Source organism: Myxocyprinus asiaticus, chromosome 24 (genome assembly GCF_019703515.2).
Source record: "Myxocyprinus asiaticus isolate MX2 ecotype Aquarium Trade chromosome 24, UBuf_Myxa_2, whole genome shotgun sequence".
NCBI lineage: Eukaryota > Metazoa > Chordata > Actinopteri > Cypriniformes > Catostomidae > Myxocyprinus > Myxocyprinus asiaticus.
The window spans coordinates 3545067-3561866 of NC_059367.1; the positions used below are offsets into that span (position 1 = coordinate 3545067).

Here is a 16800-nt window from a genome sequence, read left to right on the forward strand (position 1 = left end):
ATCTTTTTATCTCAGGAGTGATTTTATTGCTGTTATTTGGCTTCTTTCTCTATTTTTCATGGAATGGCAGTGCTTTTTCTTTTTTTTTTTTTTGCAAGAAAAATTTGGACCTTTTTTTATAATCATACAGTTACATACATTCACTTACCATGGACTCGACACAGACTGACTGATGCCAACAACTGTAAGAATTCTTCACTTTTAGATGATTTGTAGACAGTGTCAGTGATCCATCAGACAGAATTGATTCTTTGTGTTGTGATCCTTTAATTTCTCTTTTTTTCTTAAAACTGTTTCTTCATTTCATTGGGTAAAAATTACATGAAGCCTGTCATGAACATGTCCAGGTCATATTTCACCCCAAAATCTAAATAAATAAATTTATAAATCAAGTTTGATTAAATGAAGACCATTTTAGAATTCTTTTTTTTTTTTTTTTTTTTTACATTATTTGCACAATTATTACACAAAAAAAAAAAAAAAAAAAAAATATATATATATATATATATATATTTTAATCAGTTTCTTAGGCTGAGTCTGAGAATTTATAAAAATCTATAATATTAAAAAAATTGAAAAGTGTTCTTTAAAATTATACCAAAATTTTCACCTAGGCCATTTTAGAACTTTAAGAATTTTTTTATATATATATATTATTTGCATAACAATTATTCCCCCCGTTCTAATTTCTGAAATGCAAAAAAACAATATATTATTTAAATTGCAAAGTATTTATAAAGCAAGATAGTATTTGTTGTGCTGCCTTTAATTTGTGCTGATTTGAAAAGAAAATATTATATTACAGTGATAATATATTGAGAATCACCTCAAAATAATGGGATTAATAATTACAAAATGGTATTTAATAATCACATAAATAAATAATCATGAAAATGAAAAGACACGATGCTCATGCTTAAATGAAAATTTGACCCAAAGATAATGCTAAAATGAAAGTGGACTCAGACTAGTGCTAAAATGAAATACACAGGACCTTTCTTAAATTATTTAGTGATTTAATGATTTATTTAATAATTGTATTGTTTTTTTGATGTTTTCAAAAATATTTCTGATTTACGCATTTCAATATATATATATATATATATATATATAAATAAATTAATAAATTTTTAAATATTGGACAATTACATTTTATGGAAATTTATGAAACTGAAATGTGTAAATTTTAAAATAGGCTTTTTTAAAACAAAATTATGAGTGTATGTATTTAATGATTTATTTAAATATTTAATTTTGAGTAATTTGGCCATCCATATTTCCGAAGTGAAAATGCATATTAAAAATAATGTCACAATGCTAAAAATCTTAACGGTCATATAACAAGCTTCATTTTCTTTAGGAAAGATTTTTTTGATGCTAGGGTGAAATATGACCCGGACATGTTTTTGTGACGTTCACCCTTGTTAGCTCTTGCAGTTGAAGAGCTGCAGGTCTATATGTTGTTGATAAATGACTTCAGGTCGTGCTCCTTCCACATTCTTTATGTCTTGAACCTGCTTCAGGCTTCTGTTTTCCTGCTTTGTTTTTCCTGTAAAGATGAAAAGTGGGCGAAGATACTGCCATAATAACCTCACAAGATCGCAGATTAGCCCTCTCTTTCAGTGTTGCCATAGAAGTCAGCTTCAGCTGTTGCCGTTTTAGTGTTCCTGCAGATGCTGCATTAGCACCATCGGATTTGCACTGGTTCTTTAATGGGAGCTAATGTTAAAGGGATAGTTCACCCAAAAAATAAAATTTTGTCTTCATTTATTCACCCTCATGTTGTTCCAAACCTATATGACTTCCTTGTTACTAAGTCATACAGGTTAAAAATGCCATGAACATTTTTTGTGTGATCTATTTCTATAGGAGCATGATTTAATCTCCAGCATCTCGAGCATCTGAATAATGTGATGTTCATCTCTTGGAAGAGTGACATTATTGTGTCATTTGACATGTTATTACACATTGTTAGAAGACCTGTTTAAAGCACAACGATCAAGACCATCAAATGCTCGTCACAAAAATTGCAAATACTGTTTTTATATACGATAGCAAAGGGTTGCTAATATCAAATGTAATATGTTTTAATATATGTGAGGGAGATGTTATGTTGAAGTGTTTCAGCCAAAGGGGTGACTCCAGACTTATGACTTTAGATTCACCTTTAAACAGACAGCATATCTGAACAGTAAATAATATGAACAGATTAGAGTCATTATTCATGGCATACCCACCATGTGTTTCTGCCTTACTAACTTCTGCCATCCCTCTTAAGTTATCATTTATTGACCTTATCTACAGTGCCCTCCACTTATATTGGCACCCTTGGTAAATATGTCTTTATTGTTTATCCTTTTTATCTTTCATTCAAAATATTCACAAAAATCTGTCCTCTAATTGAAGTAAAATAATTAAAGGGGGGAAATCTCATAATAAAATACAGATTTTTCAGTGCAAAGTATTGTATAAAAGGGTGCCAATAATTGTGCCACACATATATTTGACAAATATATATATATATATATATTTTTTTTTGATAAAACTTGTGTTGTGTATGCAATTGTTTGAGGTTAGATTTTTGTGAATATTTTGAATGAAAGATAAAAAGGATAAACAATAAAGACATATTTTTCACAGCCTTCTTTGCTCATATTTACCAAGGGTGCCAATATAAGTGGAGGGCAATGTATGTGGGTGAATCTTGTGAAAGCGGGTCCAGGTCACATTTCACCCTAAAATCAAAAGGAAAAAGTAATTATATTTTGCAAGAAGAAAAATTAAAGCTCATTTTAAGACGATTACAGTATTTTGCATTAAATTAAATATTGATGATAATTTCACAAGGCAATTTTAATGACAATTAAGCATATTTCCCCCCAAATTCCATTAGTGTTATTAGTCCAGATGTTTCACATTTGAGGTTTTTGTTATTGAACCATTATTATTTATGGTAATTCTGTAATATAATTTTCTACTGTATTACAGAGAAAAAAAATAATCTGTTATACCATACATTTATTTACATCAGCATAAATTAAAGGCAGTACAACAAATACTACTATGATGTATAAATACTTTGCTTTTTTTTTTTCTTCTTTTTTTCACATTACATTAAAAAGAATAGGGATGGAAAATAAGCTTTATTGGGTTAAACTTGTCAAGAAAATGTCCAGATCATTTTACTCCCAAATCAAAAGAGACAAATTATATTTTGCAAATAGAAAATGAAGCTATTTTTAGGGAAGTGATCATTTTCATGACAGTTACGCACATTTTACCCCCCAATTCTCATTACAGCAATGTGAAAAAATGTATATTTGTATTAAATTGTAAAGTGTTTATACGTCATAGTAGTTCTCCCTCAGTACTGTCTTTCATTTTAATTTATATAAAAAAGAGCTGTAATACAGTTAAATAATAATAATAATAATAATTGTAAAAGTAAACCATCCAGACACATTATGGTAAAAATTTCACAATGCAAAAAAATCATATTAATCCTAAATTTCATATATACAGTTGAAGTCAGAAGTTTACATACACCTTAGTCAAATACATTTAAACTCAGTTTTTCACAATTCCTGACATTTAATCGTAGAAAACATTTCCTGTCTTAGGTCAGTTAGGATCACTACTTTATTTTAAGAACGTGAAATGTCAGAATAATAGTAGAGAGAATTATTTATTTCAGCTTTTATTTCTTTCATCACATTCCCAGTGGGTCAGAAGTTTACATACACTTTGTTAGTATTTGGTAGCATTGCCTTTAAATTGTTTGTACTTGGGTCAAACATTTTGGGTATCCTTCCACAAGCTTCTTACAATAAGTTGCTGGAATTTTGTCCCATTCCTCCAGACAGAACTGGTGTAACTGAGTTACAGGTCAGGGCTTTGTGATGGCCACTCCAATACCTTGACTTTGTTGTCCTTAAGCCATTTTGCCACAAATTTGGAGGTATACTTGGGGTCATTGTCCATTTGGAAGACCCATTTGTGACCGAGCTTTAACTTCATGGCTGATGTCTTGAGATGTTGCTTCAATATATCCACATAATTTTCCTTCCTCATGATGCCATCTATTTTGTGAAGTGCACCAGTTCCTCCTGCAGCAAAGCACCCCCACAACATGATGCTGCCACCCCCATGCTTCACAGTTGGGATGGTGTTCTTCGGTTTGCAAGCCTCACCCTTTTTCCTCCAAACATAATGATGGTCATTATGGCCAAAAAGTTCCATTTATATTTCATCAGACCAGAGGACATTTCTCCAAAAAGTAAGATCTTTGTCCCCATTTGCACTTGTAAACTGTAGTCTGGCTTTTTTATGGTGGTTTTGGAGCAGTGGCTTCTTCCTTGCTGAGCAGACTTTCAGGTTATGTCGATATAGGACTCGTTTTACTGTGGATATAGATACTTGTCTACCTGTTTCCTCCAGCATCTTCACAAGGTCCTTTGCTGTTGTTCTGGGATTGATTTGCACTTTTCACACTAAAATACGTTCATCTCTAGGAGACAGAATGCGTCTCCTTCCTGAGCTGTATGATGGCTGCGTGGTCCCATGGTGTTTATACTTGCATAATATTGTTTGTACAGATGAACGTGGTACCTTCAGACGTTTGGAAATTAATAAAGGATGAACCAGACTTGTGGAGGTCCACAATTTCTTTTCTGAGGTCTTGGCTGATTTCTTTTGATTTTCCCATGATGTCAAGCAAAGAGGCACTGAGTTTGAAGGTAGGCCTTAAAATACATCCACAGGTACACCTCCAATTCAGTACATCTCCTTTCAGAAGCTAATTGTCTAAAGGCTTGACATCATTTTCTGGAATTTTCTAAGCTGCTTAAAGGCACAGTTAACTTAGTGTATATAAACTTCTGATCCACTGGAATTGTGATATAGTCCATTAAAAGTGAAACAATCTGTCTGTAAACAATTGTTGGAAAATTACCCGTGTCATGCACAAAGTCGATGTCCTGAACGACTTGCCAAAACTATAGTTTACTAATATGAAATCTGTGGAGTGGTTAAAAAATAAGTTTTAATAACATCAACCTAAGTGTATGTAAACTTCTGACTTCAACTGTATGTGTGTGTGATTTTTATTTTATTTTTTATTTTGGGTTAAATATGACCAGGACATTTTCTTGACTGGTTTTGTGAGAATCACCCAGTTATAAAAAATAAAGTCACAATGCAAAAAGTATTACTAATCCTGAATATAGGCTTCATTTTTCTTTAAGCAATTTTTAAAAATATATTTGTCTTTTGATTTTGGGGTGTAAAATGGCCCATACAGGTTTCTTGATATTTTTAAAATGGACATATTTTTGATCTATCAGAACAGATGGATGATTGTCCAGTTCTGTGGTCATTTTTATATTCAAACCCAGTATAAAAATTATTAATTCAGTATGCCAAAAAACAACACAAGCTGTAGAAGTGCTTTGAGCCAATTTCAACTAAGTTATGTGACTTCTGTTCATCGTATAAATGTGCATATACGTGCGCACACAACATATTACATGTTCATGCAAACTGTGCAGGCTGAAACACTTTTCAGCTGTGGTTATATCACACACTGGAGAAGAGAAATGTATAATGGACCTCCCCTTTATTAATGAAATCATTAATAAATATTTTAAAAGAATTCATATTTGACACAAACCCTTTTGTCAGCTTCTTTATTAATAATTATTATTAAATGTCGAACCCATGTCAGTTTACAATGTCTCTTCTTTAATATTTATTGCAGGCTTGCAAAGATTCTCTCCTCACACTTTATAACCGAAAGAACTGATAATTGAGAAACATTTTTATTTTCATACGTCACAGTGCATTCCACGTGGAAGCTTTTTAAACACTGAAATATGTTTGCATTTGTATATAACTTAGTATGTGATGAATCCACTGGAAAAATAAGAATTTGGTAATTAGAAAAATTCACACTCGGCTTACTTGTACTTATGACTATAAGTATAAATAGCACATACTCTGAAAACAAGTAGAAATCTGGCCTATTTACATGTGTTTACCAGAGTATTACCAACAAATGTACATATTAACAATTTTGTTTGCACACTTTGCCTGGAAGTAAAGAATATTTCAAAAGGCAAAACATTAACTGTATATAATCATTTGTTTTGTAATTTGTTAATCACATACTTTATTTCAGTAATGGACAGTTTATTTGTTCCAGCTAGCAATATTAAGCTAATACTCTCAACAGTTTTTAACATATATGCTCAAATATATTGAGGTTTGAATTGTAATTTTAGCAGCCATTTATGATAGTTTCACTGCAACAATAGTATGTGTTATAATAGTAGTAATAGATTTTAGTAGACTGTATTACATCTGAATATCTGTCAGTGCATTAAAGGAAGTAAACATGGCACTAATGAAAGGCTGGTGAGCCATATTTGCTTTACAAAATATTATTTACCCACATTTTTTATCATTCAATTTGTTTCTGTTATTTTTTAAAGAAGGTATTTGAGTCGTTTATTTAACCATCACACCAATCTGACCATGAGGATTACTTGAAACTTGAAATTTCCAGTGAAAATAGTTTAAGGAATATCTTGTGATCTTGTTGAAGGAAATTTAAAGAAATGCATCCACTCTATGGTGAGCTATAAAGGAAGTACTTCTAGTTTGAGAGACTGGTGGCATTTATGGAAATGTCCCAAGTCACATACTGTCTAAAAAAGTGCATTAGTGCGTCCCAAATCATAGTAGGTTAAAAATAATATGCCAAAGGCAAGGAGGTATCCAAAAGGACCAAAGGTTAAATTAAGAATCTGATTGAAAAATGCACATTTATTGAGCAATATGGTTAAATGTCCCCCTCATTGTCCATGGTAATTACGTCCCTGGCTCAAGGTGGATCACTATGTAACACAATTTATGTTCCTGGGTAGTAAGTGTTATTTCCTAATTGCTTATGCCTCAAAAGTATAGAAAATGGCTATTATTCCCCACAAACTTTGATTTTGTGACCAGGACAGTGATATTTTGAAATGTACCTATTTCCAATGAGAAAATGGGTGCATTTGTGTCTTTTCATTCACATAAAGTCAGACAAAAACAACTTATGAATCCAAATTAACATGTATTTATACTAAAGTAATACAAAAATGACTACAAAAGATTTAGAAGCGAGTAGATTTTTGAGATTTACGATTATACTGTAAATCACTTTCACGAATCAGCCCCCAAATGTAGTCTCCCATCATGTTCTCGTTATACTGTCCTCGATAGCGGCGTTCAAAGTCCAGTATATCCTGATGGAAGTGCTCGCCTTGCTCCTCCGAGTACGCTCGGATGTTCTCCTTGAATTTATCAAGATGAGCATCAAGGATATGGACTTTGAGGGACATCCTACAGCCCATTGTGCCGCAGCTCTTCACCAGTCTCAACCAGCTCCACATAGTTTTCAGCCTTGTGATTGCCCAGGAAGCCCTGAACCACTGCGACAAAGCTGTTCCAAGCCACATTCTCCTTACTAGTGAGCTTCTTGGGGAATTCACTGCACTCCAGGATCTTCTTTATCTGTGGTCCGACGAAGACACCGGCTTTGACCTTTGCCTCTGACAGCTTAGGGAAGAAGTCTTGAAGGTACTTGAAGGCTGTGGACTCCTTATCTAGAGCTCTGACAAATAGTTTTATAAGGCCCAATTTGATGTGCAGTGGTGGCATCAGCACCTTCCGGGGGTCCACCAGTGGCTCCCACTTGATGTTGTTCCTCCCCTCATAGAACTCGGACTGCTGTGGCCAGTCCCGCCTGTAGTAGTGCGCCTTGGTGTCCCTGCTGTCCCAAAGGCAAAGATAGCAGGGAAACTTGGTAAAACCACCTTGGAGACCCATCAGGAATGCCACCATTTTGAAGTCTCTTATGACCTCCCAGCCGTACTCATCATACTTCAAGGCGTCCAGCAAGGTCTTGATATGTATCCACTTAGCTGGAACTAAACTGAACTGGTGGGCTTAAGGCCCCTGTATTTATACTACTATTTATATTACTGGAAAGTTCTAGAAAGTTCTAGAAGTTACTCCAAATTTACTCAGCACTGAATCTATCTGGAATGTTCTGGAAAATAGGTAAATTTCAAAATATCACTGTCCTGGCCACAAAAGCAAAGTTTGTGGGGAATAATAGCCATTTTCTATACTTTTGTGGCATAAGCAATTAGGAAATAACACTTACTACCCAGGAACAAAAAAAAATATATAATTTGTTACATGGTGTTATCATTTTGGGTGGATTTTTGAATTTCATACCATCTTACTACATAGTGAAAGGTACTTTCCCATCAGTAGCAAAGTATATACTTTTAGTGTTTAGTACTATAAGTGTGCAAATTTGGATGCAGCCTACTCGAAATGGGAGACGTGAAAAATTGAGCTGTTCACAGAACACCACACAGATTGAAGACACAGCAGAGAGACTTCCAAAAACAGTGTTTAAATGGCAAAAGGACAGATAGTAGTCAACACAAGACATTCACAGAACAGTGTGTAAAATGCACAGAAAATAATCTAAAGAAATGAAAGAACAGGAGGATACTGAAATGTGATTTATGTATAGAACAGAAAAGACAGTTAATACAAAAAGGGTCCGGTCTGCGGCTGCTGTCTGATTCAGTCGACTGGAAGAATTAAACCTTAACAGTGTGTATTAGTAATGCTTGATGTACTTGTATTACAACAGCATATGGTTCATCCATTGACTGTCAATGAGCTCGTTTACATGCACACCAATAGGCTGATAACAACCAAAATCTGCTTATTTAAAATATCCGACAATGGAAGAAAACTGTGTTTACGTGAGATTGAAATCAAGTAGGTATAACTGCAGGCCGGTGATCTCCAAAAGAGGGCGGGGTTACTCCAGATGGGGGCGGGGTTACTACAAAAGGAGGTTGTGCCAACTCCAAAAGGGGGTGTCACTTCCACTCACAGTTAGGGTTAGGTAAATGGTTGGGTTAGGTTAGGGGCTCCCTATATCTTTGCTGGCGGTTTGGAGCCCCTGCCCCTTATTGGAGCTCTGCCTGGAGCTACATGTACATTCTTCTTGAAAATTCTATGATTTTGACATTCAAGTAGATAGGAGCTGCACTGTCCTGGGAGCTTTCCAAAGATGGCCGGCAGTGGACTGACTTGCTAGAAAGACTTTGGCATAACTCGATATTTCGAAATTTGCAACATTGTTTTCTGTCCATGTGATCATAAATGAAATGACCCGTCAAACATCAATTTCTCTCTATCGCTTGATTTTACACCTGCTTCGCTTTTTTCTACACTGTTTACAGGGTTCACACAAGGTCCTTAAAGTGCTTGAATTTAGCTTTTAGAAATATAAGTACTGGAATACCTGGAAAGTCGCCTTGTTTTGATGAAAAGTGCTTGAGACTGAAGCGGATCGTTTCCTCCGTGTAGTGTGTGTCCATCAAAATTAGGTGACTCCACTTTCATTGAATAAATGTCTTAATATCCTTTCTGTTCTTTACAGTCAGATAAAAAAGTAAAAAGAAATATTAATTTTAATCTCACACAGCATGGATGTGCTAAAGAAAGGAGAGATTCTCGTTAATGTCCGCTAAACCAGAACACTGAGATGCTTGTTGAACCCTTAAAGTGACAGTAACCTTTTTAGCATTTCTTATACAAATTAAAGTAAACTCAATGTAATTACTTGTAAATTGTACACATTATTTCAAACAGTGATAGCTCATATCATTATTAAATATACAATTTCACGATATCATATTAATATAATGTAGAATTTTTGTATTGTACAAAGTTACATTTTGATTATATAATGATGACAAACAAATTATTAAAATATAAATATACACTTTCGCATATTTTTTTCAGGACATGTTCTGTTCAGTTCTATTGCTTGTTCTGCACCTGATCAGCCTGGATGTAGCCAACTATTTTTGAAAGCTTATTTGTTTGTGATCTCTTATAGAGAAAGGTATATGAGCAACTCTTATTATTTAAACTTTGAGCATTTATATTGTGTATTAAAGAACTTTATTTCGATGCTAAATTATAATGAGCATTTTTCTCAAACATATTTTCAGAAACGAAGAAAAAAAAATCTGTAATGTTTTGTCATTTAAGTGTTGTTCTATCGAACAGTGAACCTCATATCGTATATCGAACCAAATCATGAGATAACCATATCGTCCCATCCGTAGCATTAATTCATAACAGCTACAGACCTGGAATGGCACCTCCCGTACAGATTTGATTAATAATCATGTACTGATGATCAATACAGATTATACCAATAAGAGCAGCATGATATATTCAGTCTGGATTATGAGTATCAGAGGTGTAAGTTGAAGGTTTCCTGCTGCAGTTTTGATCTTGAATCAGGCCGTTTACATTCAACTATAAATCAGACAGCAGAACCGGACCAAAAACATTAACAAATCAGACTACACCGACAGACAAACGCTCCCATGTGGATTGTTCTACAAAAGTGATGATTTATCATTCAAAAGTTATACATTTACAAATATATTCCAAACCTATCTGTGTCTTAGTATGTATAAAAAAATCATTCTTTGGGATTCGCCGAACCTAAAATCACCTCGGCACGAGAGGAGAAGACAGCTGCATAGCATTGCTCAAAATCTGCCCAAAACCCCGCGCGCACGCGCACACACACACACACACGCACGCAAAACACACACAAAGGTGACAGGTACCAAGTTTGAAAGACAGAAAAAACATCCAATCGCAGCTCATGACCAAGTGCTCCCTTCATTCTCATAGGCTGAATTGTCCAATCTAACAGGGCAGGAGACAGTACATCCGAAAATTGACCTGGACTATGTGCGGAATAGCATACTACCATACTATTTCTGCAATATGCAGAACAGTGTGCAAATTTTCTCTACCTGCGTGACCCACTACATTTGCCAAAATGTCCAGTAATGCAATGCTTTCGACGTTCCATTTGACAAATTAATCTGGAGACAGTATCAACTGTCAATTTTATTTGATTTTATTAATTTTTTTGTATGTTTTGACTCATTATTTAATTGGACTATACAGTATTCTCCATAGTAAGCAGTATGCTAGTATTCCATTCCGAACCTAGCCACAGTTTCATATGTTTAGACACTGTTTTATCAAACTGACACTAAAGTCTGATGCTGTGTTGTTTTTACAGCCACAGAATTACAACTAAACACTTCTGCTCTTTGGTTCATTCACATCACAAATTGTCAAAGAGGGACTTTTTTTTTTTTATCATTAAAGCAGCTGGAACATTTCCATATCAGTGAGAAGCTGGTACCATTTGTGTGTAAAGACAAATGTACACTAATAGCAACAGATTATTATCTTTAGAGTATGTTACATGCTTTTATAATTTGAAGGTGATGCAATCACAACCAGCCCAACACGGCAATGTTGGCTCAACCAATGGCGTACGTTTGGGGCGGGACTATCTGTTTATGGAGATAGAGTTCAATTCCATTTGGCACTATTAGTGATGCTGACAAACATTCTCCTAAGTCCTTTGGTTTTTAAACGGTTAGTAATTACATAAACATCTTATTTCAAAATGTCCTCGGTGTACTGATTTTGTGTATGAACTAAAGAGCAGAGTGTTTTTAGCTGGACTCTGACTTAGATGTTGCAATGTTAAATATTAACTGTAACCTACAACCTGTTGATCCTCAAAATATGCATCCTAAAAACCCTTTGTCTAGTTCATCCTGAGTTCAGTCTCTAGCGAATCCCTCGATTAGTCAGAGCGGCTGTGCCTCCGTGTTGAATCTCTGGCAGTGAGGTGAGGGAAATCATTCTGAGGCACTCACGCGGGAAACCGAACTCTGATAGGACTGGAGAATTCTCTGAACCCTGTTGAACTGATCCTGATTCAGAGCTTTAACCTATCAGAGCGGAGGATAACGGCCTGACGGCTGTCTTTCTCAAAGGATTTCTCTTTCAACTTTCTGAGTGAGGATTGTGGGTGCAGATAAAGTGCAAAATGGCTCAAAGCCTGCAGAGGACTCTGTCTTTTAGATCAGTGGCTCTCAACTGGCAGGCCGAAGAGTCATGAGATGAGAACAATGCTAAATACAAATAATAACATATAACTAACCACTGAATCTTGCATAGGTTTATCAGCTTTTAAAGAAATTCAAGTTTAGCTCAATCGACAGCATTTGTGGCATAATGTTGATTACCACAAAAATGAATTTGGACTCATCCCTCTTTTCCTGTGTTCTGGGTTACAGTGAGGCACTTACAATGGAAGTCAATGGGGCCAATTCATAAACGTTAAAATACTCACCGTTTCAAAAGTACAGCCACAAGACTTAAACAATATGCATGTTAACATGATTTTAGTGTGATAAAATCACTTAACCTTTTCTGTGTAGGTTGTCATGACTGTAAACATTGTAATCTGGTAAACACTGTAACGCCTGTGAAATCCTGTTAACATCTGTGAAATCCTGTTAACATCTATAATGTTTATGTCTTGTGGCTATACTTTTGAAACGGTGAGTATTTTAGCGTTTATGTAAGTACCTCAATGGAACCATGATTTTTGCTTTTCTTTTAAATAAACGAGGGACAGAAAGCAGAAAAAATTTATTTAGGAACCAATATTAAGCAAATGTATTAATTTCAGTTTATGATTTTAGGGAAATTTATGTTTACTTGATGTCCAATGTAAAATGTGGATCCTGAAGCAAAACTAGTTGAGAACCACTGATTTTCTGATTTAGCTTTCTTTCTTTCTTTCTTTCTTTCTCTCTCAGTTCTTCTTGAAGAATGAAAACAGGCGTTTGTCTCCATCTGAGAGGCGAAGTGTTCGTCTGGAAGGGGCTCTTCCTCGCGATCCGCTGAAGGAGTATGGAGAATCTCTGCACTCCTCCTGATGTTTATCCATCAGTTGCTGATCGATAACTCTGTGCATGTCATCCTGAGAGAGAGAGATAGAGCAGTGCTTATCATACCATTTTCAGAAGATATTGAAGAAGAAGATTGAAGGAAAAGTAGGAACACTGACAGACAGAATGGATGAACAACGAGCATGAGTCCTGTGTCAGATTTTTTCCGATTGTGCGGTCCGAACCCCGGTTTGATTTCATCTCACAGATCTACAGTTGAAGTCAGAAGTTTACATACATCTTAGCCAATACATTTAACCAATTCCTGACATTTAATCGTAGAAAACATTCCCTGTCTTAGGTCAGTTAGGATCACTACTTTATTTTAAGAATGTGAAATGTCAATAATAGTAGAGAGAATGATTTATTTCAGCTTTTATTTCTTTCATCACATTCCCAGTGGGTCAGAAGTTTACATACACTTTGTTAGTATTTGGTAGCATTGCCTTTAAATTGTTTAACTTGGGTCAAACGTTTTGGGTATCTTTCCACAAGCTTCTCACAATAAGTTGCTGGAATTTTGTCCCATTCCTCCAGACAGAACTGGTGTAACTGAGTCAGGTTTGTAGGCCTCCTTGCTCGCACACGCTTTTTCAGTTCTGCCCACAAATTTTCTATCGGATTGAGGTCAGGGCTTTGTGATGTCCACTCCAATACCTTGACTTTGTTGTCCTTAAGCCATTTTGCCACAACTTTGGAGGTATTCTTGGGGTCATTGTCCATTTGGAAGACCCATTTGCGACTGAGCTTTAACTTCCTGGCTGATGTCTTGAGATGTTGCTTCAATATATCCACATACATTTCCTTCCTCATGATGCCATCTATTTTGTGAAGTGCACCAGTCCCTCCTGCAGCAAAGCACCCCCACAACATGATGCTGCCACCCCCATGCTTCACAGTTGGGATGGTGTACTTCGGCTTGCAAGCCTCACCCTTTTTCCTCCAAACATAATGATGGTCATTATGGCCAAACAGTTCAATTTTTGTTTCATCAGACCAGAGGACATTTCTCCAAAAAGTAAGATCTTTTTTCCCATGTGCACCTGCAAACTGTAGTCTGGCTTTTTTATGGTGGTTTTGGAGCAGTGGCTTCTTCCTTGCTGAGCAGCCTTTCAGGTTATGTCGATATATGACTCATTTTACTGTGGATATAGATACTTGTCTACCTGTTTCCTCCAGCATCTTCACAAGGTCCTTTGCTGTTGTTCTGGGATTGATTTGCACTTTTCACACCAAACTACGTTCATCTCTAGGAGACAGAATGCGTCTCCTTCCTGAGCTGTATGATGGCTGCGTGGTCCCATGGTGTTTATACTTGCATACTATTGTTTGTACAGATGAACGTGGTACCTTCAGGCATTTGGAAATTGCTCCCAAGGATGAACCAGATTTGTGGTGGTCCACAATTTTTTCAGAGGTCTTGGCTGATTTCTTTTGATTTTCCCATGATGTCAAGCAAAGAGGCACTGAGTTTGAAGGTAGGCCTTAAAATACATCCACAGGTACACCTCCAATTCAGTACACCTCCTTTCAGAAGCTAATTGGCTAATTGTCTAAAGGCTTGACATAATTTTCTGGAATTTTCCAAGCTGCTTTAAGGCACAGTTAACTTAGTGTATGTAAACTTCTGATCCACTGGAATTGTGATATAGTCAATTAAAAGAGAAACAATCTGTCTGTAAACAGTTGTTGGAAAAATTACTCGTGTAATGCACAAAGTAGATGTCCTAAACAACTTACCAAAACTATAGTTTACTAATATGAAATCTGTGGAGTGGTTAAAAAATTAGTTTTAATGACTAACCTGTACCTAACCTAAGTGTATGTAAACTTCTGACTTCAACCGTATGTCCAAACTGTATTAGTTAATTTGGCTTTGAATCACGGAACATGTTATGCTGTCAATGCGAGTATCACTGTGAGTACTAGTTAACCACTGTAGCTAGGTAATGACGTCAACTATGGAAAGCATTGTTCACTTAATTTTTTTTTTTTAATTTTATGCCAACAAATGTAATGTTTTGACCACTTCATCAGGCAAAACCCCCATAAAAAAAATGAACTCCAGTTAAATAGAGGTCAGATAATATATCTAAATATTTATTATATTTTTTTCCTCAAATGTGAATAGAGTTGAGAGCTGAGAACCGGTTCTTGTTACATCTTTTGAAAAATATCGGAACCAAATGATTTTCATGACTTTTGGTTTCGTTAACGGTTCTCAGATGTGCATTCTTCAGTCAATACAGACACAACACCGTACTAAAATACTTTTTTCCTGCTACCATTCAGTGGCACTGCAACATTGTTATTGAATCAACAGTGTAAAACATACAGCTAGTGTAGTCTGACTACCGAACAAATGACTATTATGAGCCGGTTCTTTTGAATCTACAGCACGAAACATACAGTGCAACCAGTGTAGTCCGATTCCCAAATGATGACTCTAATGAGCCGGTTCTTTTGAATCTACAATGCGAAACATACAGCACAATCAGTGCAGTCCAATTTCTTTAATGAATGACTCTTATGAGCCAGTTCACTTTAATAGAAAGCACAAAACATACTTCCTACCGAACAAATTACTTTATCAGCCTGTTCTTTTTAGTGAATCAAAAATGTCCAAATCATTCAATTTGTCAAGTCTGACTTGAAATAAACCAAAAATTCAGAATAATTATTGGATGGTGCACATTATATGTTTTGTTGTAATTAGCTGTATTTCATAAAAATGGATGAATTAATACAATATATTTTTTTAAATGTCTTTGTAAACACACCATTTGCAATAATCTGTTCTGATAAAATATCAAATGATCTCATCATCATTTGGCAAAAGACTGCTGAGGCAGTAAACCCACAAAGAATCATATTTCTTATTTCCAAATATTTCTTCCTCAAAAGAAATAATAGGTTCTTTGTTAATGGAACCATTAAGTAACCGGAACCATTACATTCCTTTACGATTCCCATCCCTACTTGTGAATTTGTGTTCTTGTCATTTATGTAAAGAAAATATTGCAAAAACAACTAGCAATGACATGTTCAAACTTAATAAAATGAATCAATGACTCTTCTGTACCAAAAGTTGTGAATACAGGTGAACCACGTCACAGTGAAATTAATTTCATCCTCAGTGCACAGAATGAGCTGGTGTAAAAACGGACACAGGTAAGACGGTGAACCCGAGCTCACCTCTAAGGCAGGAGGGGGCAACCAGAGGGGAGAAGGGGTCTGTACGGAAGCTGAGAAAGGCCACTAGATCAGAAACCACAAGAGCCATACAGTGAACAGCCCTGAGGAGGCAAACTACAGGCAGGATGGGGGAGAGAGAGAGAGAGAGAGAGAGAGAGAGACAGGGGAGCTAAGATTTATACAGGGATAGGAGGGCACAAATAACACACTCGCATTCAGGGGTTAGGTGAGAAAGAGTGACAGAAACAGTGAAATATAAAGGAATATTCTGCTTTAAAAAGATTGGTCCCCCAAATGAACTGAGGAGATCAGAGGGTGATACACATTTAGACATTTTCATACGCTCAACATACAAGAGACAAGCCGGGAGTTAAAGATATACTGTATGAAGGGCAAAAAAGAAACAAATATACACAGGTTCTATTCCAAACGCTTCCGGTTTTCTGCCTACATAGGCAGCTGCCTACCAAAGAAGGATCCTAAACCAAGTGACTGATTTGGAATGGATCCTACATGATATCCAATCCAAGAAACTTCTGTCAAGGCCATCTAAAACTCTGTTACTTTCACCTGGTATCTATACAAGGATACGTGGAAGGGACTTGACTTCAAGAAATGTTCAGGTTCAATACAAGTTCATTAAACAGCATTTGTGGCATAATGTTGATTATCACAAAAA

The 16800-nt window shown here is 35.7% G+C and overlaps 1 protein-coding gene across 1 annotated transcript in view; it reads right to left on the reverse strand.

The window, feature by feature from the left end:
- Nucleotides 1-73: 73 nt before the first annotated feature.
- The window catches only part of LOC127414523 (BICD family-like cargo adapter 1), a 72300-nt gene continuing 55573 nt past the window's right edge, over nt 74-16800 (reverse strand). The window contains exon 10 of the mRNA XM_051652596.1: nt 74-12958. Coding sequence (XP_051508556.1) covers nt 12791-12958 — 168 coding nt within the window. The 3' untranslated portion in view covers nt 74-12790. The remainder of the gene's footprint in view (nt 12959-16800) is intronic.